A 15,601-nucleotide genomic window follows, 5' to 3' on the forward strand; every position below is an offset into this window, starting at 1 on the left:
GGAATCAGGCTCAAATCCGAATCGATATTTTGCTGATCTCCGAACCCCGCTTGTCCCCACCACTCAAACGGACATATATTTATGACCTTGCGATCCCCGAAGATCGATTTATTGACCAGAGCACAGCTTTACTATGATGGAAAATAGAGAGAAACCAACCATTCTGCTCATTCCGGGTGCTTATCATCAAGGAAGCGCCTTTGAGCCTGTCGCCACCATCCTTCGACAACAAGGATACCAAGCAAAGACCATAACATTACTATCAGCTGGTGGGCCTGCATCAACGACTGTCCATGATGACGCTGAATACATTCAAAAATCGTATCTAGATGAGCTCGTGTCTCAAGGAAAAGAAGTCATTCTGGTCCTGCACTCATATGCCGGGGTTCCGGGCACCGAGAGCGTCAAAGGTCATGCCCGTAAAGACCTCGTCGCGCAGGGCAAGAAGGGCGGCGTTGTGGGTCTTGTATATCTAGCTGCATTCCTCATTCCTGCGGGAGCAAGCGTCGAGACTATTGTGCCTGGAGGTTTGGACCCTCTCATGACATTGGTAGTAAGTTCAATTAATGGATCCCAGTTCTTGATTATGGTTCCTTCCCTAGCCATGTAAATACTAATACATGGTCTAGGGAGACATGATGCAACCCAAAAATCCGAGAGAGACTTTCTACAGCGATCTCGGAGATGAAACTGCTGCCAAGCACCTTGCTGCGTTGATACCCCATGCGCCAGAGTCAATGCGCACCCCGTTAACCTATGAGGCCTACCGGGATGTATCCACTAGTTATATCATATGTACCAGGGATGCAGTTTTCCAGGCTGTTGCGCAAAAAAGGATGGCTGATTCCCCTGGGGAAGGCGTTGTACGCAAGTACGAGGTTGACGGAGGACACTGTGCAATGCTGGGTCAGTCGCAAGCGGTCGCTGATGTGATTCATGATGTTGCGACGAGGGTGGCTGCTGCTTGAGACACTGGATACGGGAATATCTTTGGGAAAGAAATGTCTCTGCACCTGGCTCACTCTTCAATTGTCCATGATACCTATAGTTTCCTATGCATATGTATTAAACTTTCTAGCCATGCCGATGGTTTTCCCTATCTTTTTTAATGCTCACCCCTCGCCGCTTTCTACTCAATAAATAGACCAAAGCACGCCCTAGGTACAGCTTAAGCAGCCTAAAGTAATCACTAAACATAGGGTTAATGAAAAATTAAGTTTTATACTGGGGATGTGGAGCGAGGGAAAAGATGAGCATATAGAAAGATCGAAGTACACGAGGTTTGCATATCAAGATAGGATTACCTCTCTGCTACAATAATCTACATGCAGAGAAGTTTCCCCACAGAACTCAGCAAGAAAATAGAACCGAACGCAACACGACAGCAACCAGCTAGTCAACTCCATCAATACCAGAGCGACTCTAATACCGACCTCAGCAGGAGAAACATCCTTCGCCTCGCGACACTCAAACGTGCCACGCACGCCTGCCACCAGATCATCAAAATTCGGGCACCAAATCGGGTTGGTCGAAAGGACCTTGAAGTCCCCATTGACGCTCTGCAGCGAGGGGAAAGAGGGACTGTAGATACCAAACTCAACTAGTAATTCCATACACGCATATCTAATACCTTAGCATTATCTGAAAATAAGGGAGAAAATACGTATAAAAACTACCCATCAATTCCAGATTCCCGCCGACGGCCGTCATCGCAGGAATCGAGAACGCCGAGACGGAGTTCAGGTTTCTTCCGATCACGTTCCCGGTGACGGCGATAACATTGAGATCGAGGTAGCCGGGGAAGTCGGACGTGATTTCGAGATCCCCGTTGATGACGGTGCAGTCGGTCGCTCCTTGAGTGTCGATGTCGAGCTGACTGGATACAGTGATGTTACCGAAGACTGCGATGGGTGGGTTAGTATATTGGTTGAGTGTGTGATTGTGTTTGTTTATCGATTTACACACCCTTTGGCAGCTTTGCCATGGAAAGACCGGTCAGAGAGAGGATAAGGCTGATGTATTTCATGGTGGTGAATATCTTGGGGTATACTTTCGAGATGAGTTACATACATGTCATTTCTGTCACTAACCGCCGACACAGGAACTATAAACACCGCTGGCGCAAGGCTGAGGGGGCTATTTTTCACGGATAATGTAACCGTGCACAAACTTGTAGGCAATTTTCTAATGACTTTGAAGGTAGGCGATTTTCGCTGACGTCCCACGGTTGTTGGTATTTATGTTCGACTCCCCATTCGCATCCTTGTCAGGTATGGGATGAGAAGTTTCACCTGGTTTGTAATGCTTCTAATACAGTGGTAACGGCCCCGGAAGGGCAAATGCAACCGGTCTGATGCTTGATAGAATGAACAAGTCGAGGTAATGGATCATGTGGTGTTCGGGGACTTCTTCTCCCTGGAGATAAAAAATCACAAACAGCTTCCTCATGTACGAAGCATATGAAACAGAGACGGGTAAAGTTATAACCGCGATTCCCCACCTGGGCGATGACTCAGCCTTGGTTCGAATTCCCCCAAATGCCAAGACCAGATACACCCCTCGACCTCCTGATGGAAACTATAAAGCTTAGGGTTGAAGTCTTTCTTATTTTATACCATTTGGTCGCTCAATACCATCCACCAGATCTACAAACAACGAAACTTCCCCATATTCCAGCATCAGCGCAAATGAGACAAGATGCTGGGCCCCTCCCCCGTCGATGCCCCACAGCATGTACTGCAACTCCTTAAGGAACTTCATCAGAAATCCTTGGAGCAGGAAGCCCTCATTTCAAAGAAAGGAAAGGTTTTCTCAGCAGATGTTCTGGGCGATCTGAAAGATCAGCAACCCGCTACCGACCCGAAAGAGGAATTTGACCGCCTCATGCTCGACAAGTTCATCGCTCTGGACGAGGATAAATGCCAGTTCACCTATCAGTTGATCAACTCCATGGGAGCCACCAATATCGTCGAAGCGGGAACCAGCTTTGGTGTCAGCACCATATATCTTGCTCTTGCTGTTGCCAAAACGAGAGCCCTTACCGGGAAGTCCGGAACCGTGATTGCAACGGAGAAAGAGCCGGAGAAGGCAGAGATTGCGCGGAATTACTGGGCGCAATGTGGTCCCGAAGTTGAGCAGCAGATTGATCTGAGGGAGGGTGACCTGCTTGAGACCCTGAAAGATGCACTACCACAGATCGACCTCCTTCTGCTCGACAGTAAGTTTGATCCTACCAAGCCTCACTCATCCGCTTGGATTGGCTAACGTATCCCTATAGTCTGGTCCCCGCTTGCTCTCCCGACACTCAAGAGTGTTTTGCCTCGTTTTCGCCCAGGCGCAGTTGTGCTTACTGACAACACGATTTCGGGTGCTAAGGGCTACGCAGACCTACTAGCATTTCTGCGAAACCCTGAGAATGAGTTCCAAAACATGACTTTGCCTTTCACCAATGGATTTGAGATGAGTGTTTATATGCCCAGATCTAACTAAGGTTGTCGAATTAAGAAGCTGCCTATCCAAGATCGATAGGAATCTTCGTGAATGAAAATCACCAAGGTGGATGGATGCCAATTCTTCATTCGTCTGAATCATGCAATGTGCCCTTACTTTTCCAAAACTGTCTTGATCAATATTCCATAGTGCATTATCGGCAATGGCAATCTCTACTCATTTAACTGATTTTTGTGATCGATGTGCTGGGTTTATATAAAGTGTACGAGAGTGAGCATGTACGAACCACCTCCAACTACGTAATGTACTACTGAGCTGTGGAGCTCCGAAGCAGCTTTTCTGATCAGGTTCTCTATTTTCATCTTCTTTATAGAACAAATACAGCTTTAGTTAATTCTGGGGCAATGTATGGAGTAGACAAAATTAGGTTGAGAGAATGGCATGACTCCTGCCTGACTCAGCACTACCATCAAGGCACATTCGCTGCTTCTCAACCTGGTCACAACTTTGGCGATTTCTCTATGTTCATCGACAGTATTAGCATGCCATATACAGATAGTTTGTCTACGCTGTGCTACTTGACCATCAAATTCTACCTCTATCCCCTTCACCCCTTTTCACATCGCTTGAAAACCAGGATTCCCACGGTGAATGGGGAGGTTTTGATTCCAGTATCCAGCCTAATATACCACAGGCTGATGCCTCAGGACCGCATTTATATGATGAATTCTCATCAACATTTCTGTCATTTGAAACATCTTCAATATCGAAAAGAGAACCTTGGGATCTCAGTCAACAAGACTGGAACAGTTTGCATACCGAGATACAAGATTTTATCTCCGTTCTTCTTACTGGATTCACGCTCCCCTCTCGCCACACTCTCACCAGGTATATCGCGACATACTTCTCTGGTTTCCACCGACATTTGCCATTCCTACACATTCCAACGTTCTCACCTGTTAAGTTCCCGTTCGAGCTGATCTGAGCAATGGCTGCAATTTGAGCGCAATTTAGCTTCGATAATGATACTGCAGTTATGCTCTTCAAAATAGCCCACGGCGTCATTTTGGAGCGGCTTCGTCACCGCAAGGCCGGGCTTTGCGAAACAACATTTGCCGAAGATGGCTCGTTGGCTGTTCCGCAATTTTTAGCCGGGTATAGAGTGAAAATTTTCACCTCCACCTTTGGATCGCTTCCAGGTAAGTTCGAGCCATCAGCTGCTGCACAAACATTGTTGCTGCTTATGGCAATGGCAACATGGGGAAACTCCAAGGCCATTTACAACGAGTCCGTGGGTCTGCAAAATACTTTAACGAACCTAGTTCGCGATGAAGGATTTTTGAAAATGCAGACCTAGACCACCCAAGAGATGACTTGGTCTCAGTGGATTCAGGCGGAAGGTTTCAAAAGAACGCTCGCCATCATCTTCTGCTTTTTCATATTCCACACAATCGTCTACGACACACCGCCACCTATTCTCAACGTGGAGCTTGATATATATCTCCCCTCGCATGAAGCAGATTGGGCCGCCCGAAGCGAGAAGGAATGAGAACCCAAAAGGAGGTTCCTCACTAGGAGGATACACACTTATTCTCGCCTTGATTCAATACAAATACCTCTTACGAGCAATAAGAAAATCTAAGCCCGGCTCCGATCAAAGCCTGTCATCAACAGACGTGGCCGACGTGGAACAAGCACTGAGAAACTGGCAAAAGGGATGGTATCTGAACCCAGAATCATCACTCGGCCCGATCTCTTCCAACTCAACTGCCTTGCTTCGAATGGCGTATATCCGGCTCAACGTGGACGTGGGCCCCTGGCGTTCTTTAAATACCCATGACCCGCTGAAAATTGCCCGGTCGATTCACCGAAGTCCTCCCTTACGGCCTTCGCATAAGCTTACGCGCGCTGTCCGGTATTCTGCGCATGCACTCAGCATCCCAGTCAAAATCGGCATTAACATAGTGGCGCGGAATCAAGCGTTTTACGTGGTCTCTGTAGCATTCTCTATGTGCTCTTGAGTGCACGTTTGTACTGAGTAAATGGTTAACTGCAGTGCAAGATCGTACCCCTGGGACGCCTGTCGATGCAGATGAAACTAAGTCTGACTGTTGGCGTACATAAGCGACAAGTTGCAGGAGGCAGACCCGGGATTTCGTCCTGTAGATACTGCTGGGACGATACCACACGGTCCTGATCTATCTGCTGGAGTCATTAAGATTTGGGCGAACCTTCAGAGCGGAGATGCCGTTTGGAATGTGTTACGGATGATTGGACAGGCGTTGGAGACGTATAGGCGAGTACTAGAAAACGAATCTGTTATATAAAAAAATCGCATATCCCATGTTGATAATAGATATAGACCCGCAACACTTAGCCCCTCAACCTTGGTATTCCTAAATGTGACCTATAATACCTCATTTCTGTGGTCACGCGACACAACTTAGATTCAGAATTCAATCCACCAAATCTTCCACATTTCCCTTCGTCTTTTCGGTTTTTGAGTGGCGTCATTTTCTGTTATAAAGAACCTTTGACAGGCATTCCGAGCTTTTCTGAAACAATAGGTAAACGGCGATTAACTTGACACCCTTCCCAGCCGATCCGAATTCTCGGCCAATATTCACGTGTCAGTCGAAGTATATAGTCGCTCATCCTTCATTGACTTTGTTACTGTTATCCATTGAATAGCGAATCTACCATTCTCCTAGTACCATCAAATGCGAAAAAGTGTACACTTGATGTTTAACATCCAATTCAAAATGTATACGCCGAAAAGGTTAACTTGACTTGGGTGGTAATGAAGCTCTTGCAGATTAGGCGTAAACTACATGGTTCAAGTCGAGATAGAGATAATCAGGCACCTGGATACCTCTATGAGCTATATTTTATTACGTTCTTAATCATAGAATTGACTCGTGGTCTTTACTTTCCCCGCAGCAGTCATGTCAGTTGGTTGTCCATTTGAGCTCATGAGAGCCCCCTAGCAATGCAGAACCAAACAACAGTAGAGTTTTATTGTGTCGTCGATAACATGTCTATGATGAAATGAGGACCGTTCCATGGGAATATTTGCATTGTATGAACTGGGGTCGGTCGAGACTTGGGACACTTCCGCATGCGGAAATCCCCACAAAACCCTAATCCTAACGGCTTCCGTGCTGTGCCTATTCGATACTCAAAATAAATATAACATGACTATGACGTTAGGTCCGGCTCTTTGTCGGCTGTGAATGCCGACCTTGATACTGATCTTCGGTGTGGCTTCGAGTTTTGTCTTCAGTTCTATCGGCATATTCATGGTAATAGAAGAGCTTTTGGGAAAACACAAGATGTTTGTAAAGATCTCCTAACATATAATTAATAGCACTCTTCTGTATAAAGCTCTCCGCTTATAGAAGGTTATCTCGATGGCGGTGAAGCAGTTTAATGGAACAAATTCAATTGTAAAAACCTGATCTCCTATCGTCCCACGGGTTTGCGAGGCCTTAGAACTTCGGAGTTATCCGTCTCGAGACCACAGCTGGAGCTTCTGCTCTGAACCATGGGGCTGTTTGCTTTACTTTGTTTTGTCACAATGAAATAAATGCATGATACATAGCTATTACCATGAATGTATTCTTTATTACTGGACACGCTAAACATAGAGCTTATGTACAGAATATGGCTATTTCCACACATCCTACTTCGATTTTAGTCTTTTTCCTATATAAGCCGTCTTCAGTTTATACTATGAGGTTATTCAAGGTGCGAATGGTGACAACTCTGTCAGCTTAAGTTCCGAATATTCGACCAAGAATCAACCTCATCTACGAAGCACGAATTGTGCACTAGAATTGTCCAAGCCTTCAGGGGTTGTTATCTATAATCTAGTTGCAACATTTGTTTATAATATGATAAATTCTTTCGACGTGGTCATTGAGGGGTTGAGAATTCACTTCCTAGCAGTACCTTTTTGGAAGAGAGAAAATCAAAGGAAAACCTGGTTTGCACAAGTACGCAGCGTTACATCCGGCTGGTTTAAAAATCTGGAAGTAATATTCGGAGCAGGCTCGGCTACCCAAATTGGGAATAAAGAATGCTCCTCAATGGCCCCAATCCCAATCAATCTATCGGTGGAGTACATAAGACAAGAATTCCGTTAGCTCATATCGGGACGGCTGAGTGGCATCCGTCTAGCTTTGTTTAGTCCCTAGTGAGATTTAAAGGGCAGGGTGCTTGCGCTTGTGGTTACATCGCCCTAAATGCTGATAGCGCTGATCACTCCAGCCATCGGGCTGCGATTGGCACGGTGCAGCAGCTACAGAGGCGGTCTGGGGTCTATCCATGTATTATATTTCATTCACTAAAGGCAGTGCGCATGGATTTTTTAATGGTCCCATGATGTGTGTTCCCAACGCATTAACTCCTGTAACGCTGACTGCCGCGCCCAACAACAGGGGACGATTTGTCGTTTCTCTAGGTCGTTTGTCGAGCCGTTTCTGTTCTCAATAAAATCCTTTTTGAATCGACTTGTTCTAATGTTTTCACCAAAGCTGAAAATATTTCTCATTGCTAGCCATGTCTCGCTTTCTGGTCTCTGCTATGGCTTGGACACAGGTTCGTCACTCACATTGGAATACAATTTAGAATTAGACGTATCTCACTGTTTACAATGGACAGGTTCAATCGGTGTCATCACCCAGATGGAGCAGTTTTCCCACTACATTGGCCACTTGACCTCCATGCAGCAGGGCATATACGTTTCCTCCATTCTCCTCTCCTCCTCGGTATCCTCCCTAGCAAGCGGGCACATCTCCGACCGTATCTCACGAAAATGGGGCATCTTTATCGGCAGCATTCTGTTTCTCATTGGCACCATCATCTCAGCAGCGTCGCCGAATTTCGCGGCTCTCATTGTCGCTCGTCTGATCACGGGCATGGGCATGGGACAGGCGATTTCTGTCGCTACGGTATATCTAATTGAGATTGCGACTGCTGATATTCGGGGAGTGACTGCTTGCCTCCTCCAGCTTAACGTGGTTATCGGTATCATGACTGGATATTTCATTGCGTATGGATCGCACGACTTAGCAGGAAGTATGGCATGGAGAGTCCCGTTCATAGTGCAGGCGGCTGTAGCTACAGTGCTTGCTCTTGGGTTACTGCTTACACCTTTTTCACCACGATGGCTTGTTCAAGCTGGTCGAAATGAGGATGCGAAGCGAGTCTTGGGAAAGCTACGCGCGCCGTCAGTTGTGGACTCCGAGTTGGCAGAGATTCAGCAAAGTTTGCAATCCGATCGACACAAGGCTCTTGCGACTTGGGGCGAGATCTTCGGTCGGAAATACGTCGGTCGGACAGCGCTGGGAATATTCCTGATGTCCTTCCAGCAGTTGACTGGTGTGAGTTAATATTATACATGGCTGCGGTCGCACTCTATTCCTTGACCGTGGGTGCTTGCTAACGAATTTTAGATTGACGTGGTGCTCTATTACGCTCCTATCCTCTTCCGACAAGCAGGATTCACATCCGAGAAGGCGTCGTTTCTCTCGTCAGGGGTCACTGGTATTGTGATGCTGGTTTGCACAATACCAGCTCAGATCTGGATTGACCGATGGGGTCGTCGCATGCCTCTAGTTATTGGGGGCCTCATCATGTCCATTTGCTTTATAGTGACTGGCTCGCTGTATGCTAGATATGGGCAAGTAGCTGATGATGCAGTCAGCCTTTCATCGAAGGCAGCACAATGGGTCGTTATTGTCTTGATCTACATATTTGTGGCCAATTTCTCCTGGTCCTGGGCTGTGGTGGGTCTTCGCCTCTTTCGTTTTTATAAATCCATTTCGCATGCTAATATCATTCTAGGTTGGCAAGATCTACGCCTCGGAGATCATTCCCACCAGGCTCCGAGCAAAGGTATGCGCTTTGGAGCTGGTGGCAAACTGGATCATGAATTTCGTCGTGACACTTACGGCGCCACTATTTTTGCGATCATCGCCTAGTGGACCGTACTTTTTGTATGGATTCTCTACGATTGTGGCCGTGGTCGTTTGCTTTTTGATGCCGGAGACAAAGGGCCGTAGTCTGGAGAACATCGAGCATTTGTTCGAGAAAAGAAGGGACGGTGAGGAGGAAGTCAGTATGAACAGATCATAGATTCTGCTACTAGAGATACGAGCTAAAACGAAGATCCTGGTCCCTCGACTAATCGGAAGAACAGACTGTCTCAGACATATGGTTGTGCCCAGTCTATAGGAATAAGTTGGTAATACAAAAAAAAGTCCCAGCATTCTTCCCAGCATGTACACCTGTAAAAAATTATCAGATAGACTTAGTAGTACAAGTCTTCACTTCCTTGGAGAAACTAATCGGCCGCATAAAACACGGGCTCTCTTCCCCTCTTCCCAACAATTAAATTCAATACCGAGGTGACAGGGGCACAGGTCAACGGTCCGGCCCGTTAAGGTGGCGAAACCGCACTTGCTAGAAATCGCCGATCCTAATTTCAGGAGTAAGAACTAAGAATACACTGATCGATATAGAATTCTAATGTATGTACTACCTGCCGCAAATGGCACCAACTCAACTGAGTTCAGGTGAGACCTCCTCTTTCTATTATGCATCTTAACATAGTGAAACTAGGAACGGAAATACTCTTGCAGAAGCCAGTTCTAGACCCTCTATTCGTCGCTTTGTCCGAATGCTAAAGACACAGTTGACTTTTATTAAATGCGCACCCAGCGGGGCACAGTAAGCTGCATGAAGAGATCGACAGTCCTCTGCCGTCATCTTTGTCAACTCGTACGCTGGTAGGTCAAAGAAATAACTTCCGCTGGGGGCGAACTACGGTAGCGTGGCGCATAAGAGGGACGGTTCGTAAGCTAAGCGAGGGGCTTTTGATTCTCGGGGCTTGGTTGAAGTGACATGGGATGCAGTAGTAGGCTCTTCTAGATTTTGCGATGCTGGTTAACCTAAGATTAAGGATTCTGATCCTGGAATTGTGTAGTATTTTTGAAATATCTGCACTTCTGGGCTGTATGTTAGAACTTAAAATGCTACTTCAGCTAGATGTAACGGGGACTGTGGCTACTGGGTCAGCCATGAGGTCTTCTTCAATTCCAATGAGATGAGGTTTTCCTTGTTGGTTTTATAGAAAATTGGATAATCCTTCACGCTCGGAGGCCGACGGCTGGCATGACTGCAGGACGTTGCAGTTCCTAGGACTAGCACTGAATGTGGATCTTCAATCTCACTCTCTGCAATGTGAATAAACATGCAGTAGGGTGTACGCTACTTGCAATTACGCGCAGCATAGGGACTTAGTGGATTCAGCGATGTGAGTATGCATGTTCATGACGTGTTATCTGATTAAGTTGACACATTTCCATTTGTCAACTGTTCCACTTCCATCTGAAACCCGGATAGTCGGCAAGCATGTGCAACATCAGATCTGAATATCAGATCAAGAAGGCTGAAGAGATTGCAGGATTTTGACCGTTCTTGGTATGCGATGCGACGACGGGATGCAGGTCGGAGGAATTTCTTGTGGATCTTAGGCCGCGTAGCTCTCCAGTGCAAACTCTCTCTATTCCTGTGGTTTAGTTCTTCTTATTACATCCTGTACCATAGAACTGAAGATATACTTGGTCCGTGTTCTTTGTGACATCCCAGTTGACTAGTGGCAGAACCATGCATGCAATCAGTTTACGTAACATGAATGCCACTCCTGGCATTTTTTCCAGTTCACTCAGTGGCTCTGACTCGGGTTCAGACACGCTAAAGATACTTTCTAAAGACGCAAAGACGGCATCGGGCCAGTAGAAGTCGCAAGGCACCATAAGATGATTTAATGATTGGATATGATGCGAGACAAATAAGCCGGACTAATCATGATCATCGGTCTATAGCTCCGCGGATGAAGAGCGAAAGTACGATGCTCTGAGAATTAATCACAGCTTTCGGGGCAGCAATATTTCCAAGGGCCCCCTTCAAGTATTGGGGATAAATATATAAAAGAGTCTAGGTTTCCGTTTTTTCTATTTGTGTTTAGAGCAATCTTTTTTCTTTGCTCACGGCTATAATATCTTTTTTGATCCACAATCCCAAGACGATGGATGTTACGAAGTGCGGTTTGGGGCCATTTAGTAGGTTATGATCGATGTCTAACATAGACTTCTAAAACTAACAAGCTCAAAGCCCCAGAGTTCCACACCCCATCTGACATTGATGGAGTCAGGCAAGATCTCTTCACAAAAGGCATCGCCTTTATCGAAGGATGTGATGAGGATTCACTGGTCGACGTGGCCAACCAATTGGGGGAGATCAATAGACCGCGGAATGAGAAGCTCCACGGCAGCGGTGTCAGTCATATCCGGTTCGCACCTAACTTGACTGGCAAGGGATACAGCTCTGAAGGTATGTCCAGGATTCTATTCCCGCCGGCTGTTAATTACCTAACGATCTTTATAGAGCTTTTCTTCCACACTGACCGCAGTGGTTGGCAAAATCCGCCTGGAATTTTGATGTCCACTCTAAAAAGTCGATCCGAAACCGGTGGAGAATCTCTACTGGCAGACAGCCATCGTATTCTCGAGATCATCAAGGAAGAGGACGAGGAGCTGTACAGGCTTGTGACTAACGCCAAGCATACTAGCTTCTACTCGGACGACGGCGTGTTTGTGCCGAGGGCCATCTTCGACACTGAAGACCAGATCTTCCGTTTCCGCTTCGACGACAATATCCAGCTTTCTGCGTCCATGGTGTCCGGCTTTGCTAGACTTCAGGAAATTATCTACAAGAACGCACTCGTCGTGTGTCTCCAGCCTGGTCAGGGCTACATCTTGAATAACCACCGGTTTCTTCACGGCCGGGCCTCTTTCTCTGGTTCTCGAGAGCTCCTCCGCGTCTTGGTCACGCCTCATCCTCCTCGTCGCGAGATGATCGTATTGTTCGATATTGACGGCACACTTTGCCGCTCGGAAGATCTCAGCATTGATGCTTATTTCTCCTGCGTGAGCGCCGTCGTGGGCAAGACGATCACCCACGCCAATACCCCTGTGAGCTTGCACGGCCGCACCGACCTTAGTCTACTTCATGCCATCTTGGACTTCCACGGCGTACAGGATAAAGACCAGGCTACAGCGGAATTCTTCGCGCTGCATCCGAGATATCTCGAGGAATCCCACGCCAAGGGCTTCCCTGTCATTCCTTGTCCCGGCGTCAAGGAGATCCTTGGTTGGCTAACCGAGTATCAACGAGACCGATGCGATCCGCCTCTCCGGGTTGGCCTGTTAACGGGTAACTCGCGTCCCAATGCTCTGCTGAAGATCCGTGCAGCAGGGATCGACACTAGTATCTTTGATCTGGAGATCTCATCGTTCGGGGATGTCCACCCGGATCGACAGTCACTATTCCAGGACTCTTTGAAGCGTCTGCAGACTCGGTACAGTCGCGGAGTCGCGGCTCATGACATTGTAATTGTGGGTGATACGCCGCTGGATATCGAATGTGCGAAGCAGACGGGCTGTTCTGTTGTTGCGGTCGCTACGGGGAGTTATAAGGTGGATGATCTGGCATTGTTGGAACCAGACTTCTGCTGCAGTTTGTTGACGGAAGCAAAGGATTATCTGGCCTTGAAGTGTGCTTAACAGACTACAACGACTAGTGTACTTAGAGTTCTTTGTAGTTGAAAATTGGCTATCTTCATGATTATAGGATCCAATAAAGTGAATGGAGTCAACCCAGATGAAAGTTATATCAATTGAAAAAGCAAGAGAGACACAATGAATAATGGAGAGAGATAGATAAGTGCGGAATCAAGAAACTAGGTGGGTTTATGCATCTTTTTCACCACCTGCATCGTTGTCTCGATCTAATGACCCGCAGATGATTTCTCCTATCTCACCCGAGGCCATTCCCGCCAAAACACCGACCCCAACAATTCCGCCATCGCTGACCTCACGAAGAAAGACACTTTTTCCTCCTTCCTGCGGACCTGCGCGTAATATGAGTCGGTCGATATATCTTTGAACAGTCGCTTTATAGCTCGGATAGTGCTGGATAACACCACCTGAGACTGCGACCGCTAGTTCTTCGGGCCCATGTTTCCAACTGGAATCACTGGGAGCATTGCTGCTTATGGGTTGTTCGTTGCTACTCGAGGCGCTGGAAGACTCGATATCTTGGAACCGGATCTCACGAATACTGACCAGAAGTCCAATCACCGCGGAAGCCACTAATGCGGCTGCTCGGTCCTGCACTGCTGCTGCGATTGCACGGAGATCGCTTGCCGACTCTGGCGTCCATGTCCAACTGCTCTTTTCCGGAGGAGGAAGATGTATTGATAATTTGGTTGCTAATCGTTCATTGCTGTGAGTTGAAGCCACCTCCAAAGATAGAAAATCCGTTTGAAGGGTCCGTTGCCCGACAAGCTTCAGAGGAAGTTCGGCTGCCGGGACTCCTCGAATCCGATGAAACCAGTCATAGGAGATGATTCGAACCAGCTCGCCAATATAGGCTCCGCCAACCATATACTCAAAGGGTTGAAATCCTGGCCGTTGGGATTGTTTGTCTAGTTGTTCGTCCCAAGAGGTAAGGATACCCAGCTCATATAAAGGAGCCGCCGAGGTTGAGAGTGTCCATTCTGTAGATACCAGCGTTTCGACAGCATCCGGGTCCTGAGAGAGGATATGCCGGGTTTTGGACTCATGAAGGTCTGCGATGGGAAAGGGGACGGTCGCGTTACATCCTGCCCCGACAATTAAGCCCATGACAACGCGGGTGTTAGGCAGAGAAGGGATCGAGTACGCCAGCGAAGCAAGGGTGGCGCCAGTATCGTTGGTCATTGCTGCAATTTTCAACGTAGGTAGACTGTAAAGCTTCCGCTTTTTGGCCGGGCCTGGCCTGTCGCGATCCTCATCGAAGCTTCGCGTGTGGCGTTCATACCCACGAAGCAAAGCCTGACGAAGGTTTAAATCTGAATTCAAGACGAAGCCTTTCCCGGTAGGCATCAAAATTGCTTCGTCGAGTGACTTTTGTCTAGTAAAAATTAGTAATGAGAAGGGCGAGAATGACAGAATTTGACGAATGAATCAAGATATAACCATACTCAAGAGGCATACACAATGAGATTCCTGTAGTCAACTCGCTCGGCAACCTCTCCATGGGATTATCGAGACTATCGGCTACCACTTCAGCGATACAATCCCCAATCCACGCAAACAGGTTGAAGGCGTCATCTCGTCGCAGGTGCTCCTCGATGGGCCACGCTTTCTCCAGGGTTCTTCTGACACGAGACTGTCCCTGACCAGGTTGATCTTTCAGAAGATCAATGAAGGCCACTTTCAAGTAGAACAACCCAACGTAGACCGCGAGATAGCGACCGGTTTCATGGCCGGTAGGAAGCCGGGTGATCGCCGTAGGGAGGAACTGCTTGGATGGAGTTGAGGCTATTTTCCGATACAACGACGCCAGGCGAGACGATAGCTGGTAGAGCGTATCAACATCTAGTCGTAGTTTGTTGAGGAAAACATTCCGGTCTGGAATGGCTGCGGGATTGGCGTTGCCACTTGAGTCCGGCCTGGACATGCTGTCTTTCCGTCTTCGTTTCTTGACGAAGCATGATTCTCGGACTCGATGTTGCATCTGACGCAACGCAATGGTGGAGAGGCGCGCCAAGGCTCTAATGCCTGCTGTTTCGACATGAGTGGCCGATGGAGTCTTGTCGGCGGTTTGAGCTAAACGGCAGTGGGCTAGCGAGAATCTATTTCTGTCCCGTCAGGAATTCGAAAGATCCATTGAGACATTGAATGCCAAGATGAAATTGTTGACCTGATGCCTGTTGATGATGGAAATTTGATGGAAATGAAGGTCGAGAAAACGTTTGGAAGGGTGCGTGCAGATAGACGGAAGGGAGTGTCGATACGACGGGGAGACCGATGACTCAGCAAGGATGTAACGAGCGTAACAAACGCGCCAAAGTTCAACCTCCAACCTTCCATTCCTCTTCATCTCCACTCGATTCTTACTCGCCAATCAACGCGATATTCCGCACATTGAGTTTGTCCGGGCTGAAATCGTAGACCTCATCTTGACGTGCCTCATTGATATCACGATGCCAGTCAATCACTTGGCGTGGACCCATCCGAATGCGGTGATGGCCATAAATAGT

At 47.4% G+C, this 15,601-nt stretch overlaps 6 protein-coding genes across 6 annotated transcripts; 4 read left to right on the plus strand and 2 right to left on the minus strand.

Annotated features, from left to right (window-relative positions):
* Window positions 1-133: 133 nt before the first annotated feature.
* Window positions 134-968, plus strand: KD926_009501 (alpha/beta hydrolase; the record flags this gene model as incomplete). Its single annotated transcript, XM_053102146.1, has 2 exons — window positions 134-553; window positions 630-968. The coding sequence occupies 2 exons, from the start codon at window positions 134-136 to the stop codon at window positions 966-968; spliced, it is 759 nt and encodes a 252-aa protein (XP_052954339.1).
* Window positions 969-1,300: 332 nt separating this feature from the next.
* On the minus strand, window positions 1,301-2,026 carry KD926_009502 (uncharacterized protein; the record flags this gene model as incomplete). Its single annotated transcript, XM_053102147.1, has 4 exons — window positions 1,301-1,321; window positions 1,374-1,581; window positions 1,631-1,901; window positions 1,966-2,026. The coding sequence occupies 4 exons, from the start codon at window positions 2,024-2,026 to the stop codon at window positions 1,301-1,303; spliced, it is 561 nt and encodes a 186-aa protein (XP_052954340.1).
* Window positions 2,027-2,697: 671 nt separating this feature from the next.
* KD926_009503 (O-methyltransferase) lies at window positions 2,698-4,807 on the plus strand (the record flags this gene model as incomplete). The annotated part of the gene is made up of 3 exons (XM_053102148.1): window positions 2,698-3,217; window positions 3,278-3,463; window positions 4,503-4,807. The coding sequence occupies 3 exons, from the start codon at window positions 2,698-2,700 to the stop codon at window positions 4,805-4,807; spliced, it is 1,011 nt and encodes a 336-aa protein (XP_052954341.1).
* A 3,163-nt stretch (window positions 4,808-7,970) lies between these two features.
* On the plus strand, window positions 7,971-9,588 carry KD926_009504 (sugar porter family MFS transporter; the record flags this gene model as incomplete). The annotated part of the gene is made up of 4 exons (XM_053102149.1): window positions 7,971-8,049; window positions 8,113-8,834; window positions 8,907-9,239; window positions 9,298-9,588. The coding sequence occupies 4 exons, from the start codon at window positions 7,971-7,973 to the stop codon at window positions 9,586-9,588; spliced, it is 1,425 nt and encodes a 474-aa protein (XP_052954342.1).
* Window positions 9,589-11,542: 1,954 nt separating this feature from the next.
* KD926_009505 (putative haloacid dehalogenase-like hydrolase) lies at window positions 11,543-13,079 on the plus strand (the record flags this gene model as incomplete). The annotated part of the gene is made up of 3 exons (XM_053102150.1): window positions 11,543-11,576; window positions 11,629-11,847; window positions 11,902-13,079. 3 exons carry the CDS (start codon window positions 11,543-11,545, stop codon window positions 13,077-13,079), a joined length of 1,431 nt encoding a protein of 476 aa, XP_052954343.1.
* Window positions 13,080-13,265: 186 nt separating this feature from the next.
* KD926_009506 (hexokinase family protein) lies at window positions 13,266-15,574 on the minus strand (the record flags this gene model as incomplete). Its single annotated transcript, XM_053102151.1, has 3 exons — window positions 13,266-14,469; window positions 14,540-15,193; window positions 15,459-15,574. The coding sequence occupies 3 exons, from the start codon at window positions 15,572-15,574 to the stop codon at window positions 13,266-13,268; spliced, it is 1,974 nt and encodes a 657-aa protein (XP_052954344.1).
* Window positions 15,575-15,601: the final 27 nt, after the last annotated feature.

This window comes from Aspergillus affinis (assembly GCF_023601865.1).
Source record: "Aspergillus affinis strain CMG 70 chromosome Unknown NODE_69_length_187866_cov_87_282759, whole genome shotgun sequence".
NCBI classification, from domain to species: domain Eukaryota; kingdom Fungi; phylum Ascomycota; class Eurotiomycetes; order Eurotiales; family Aspergillaceae; genus Aspergillus; species Aspergillus affinis.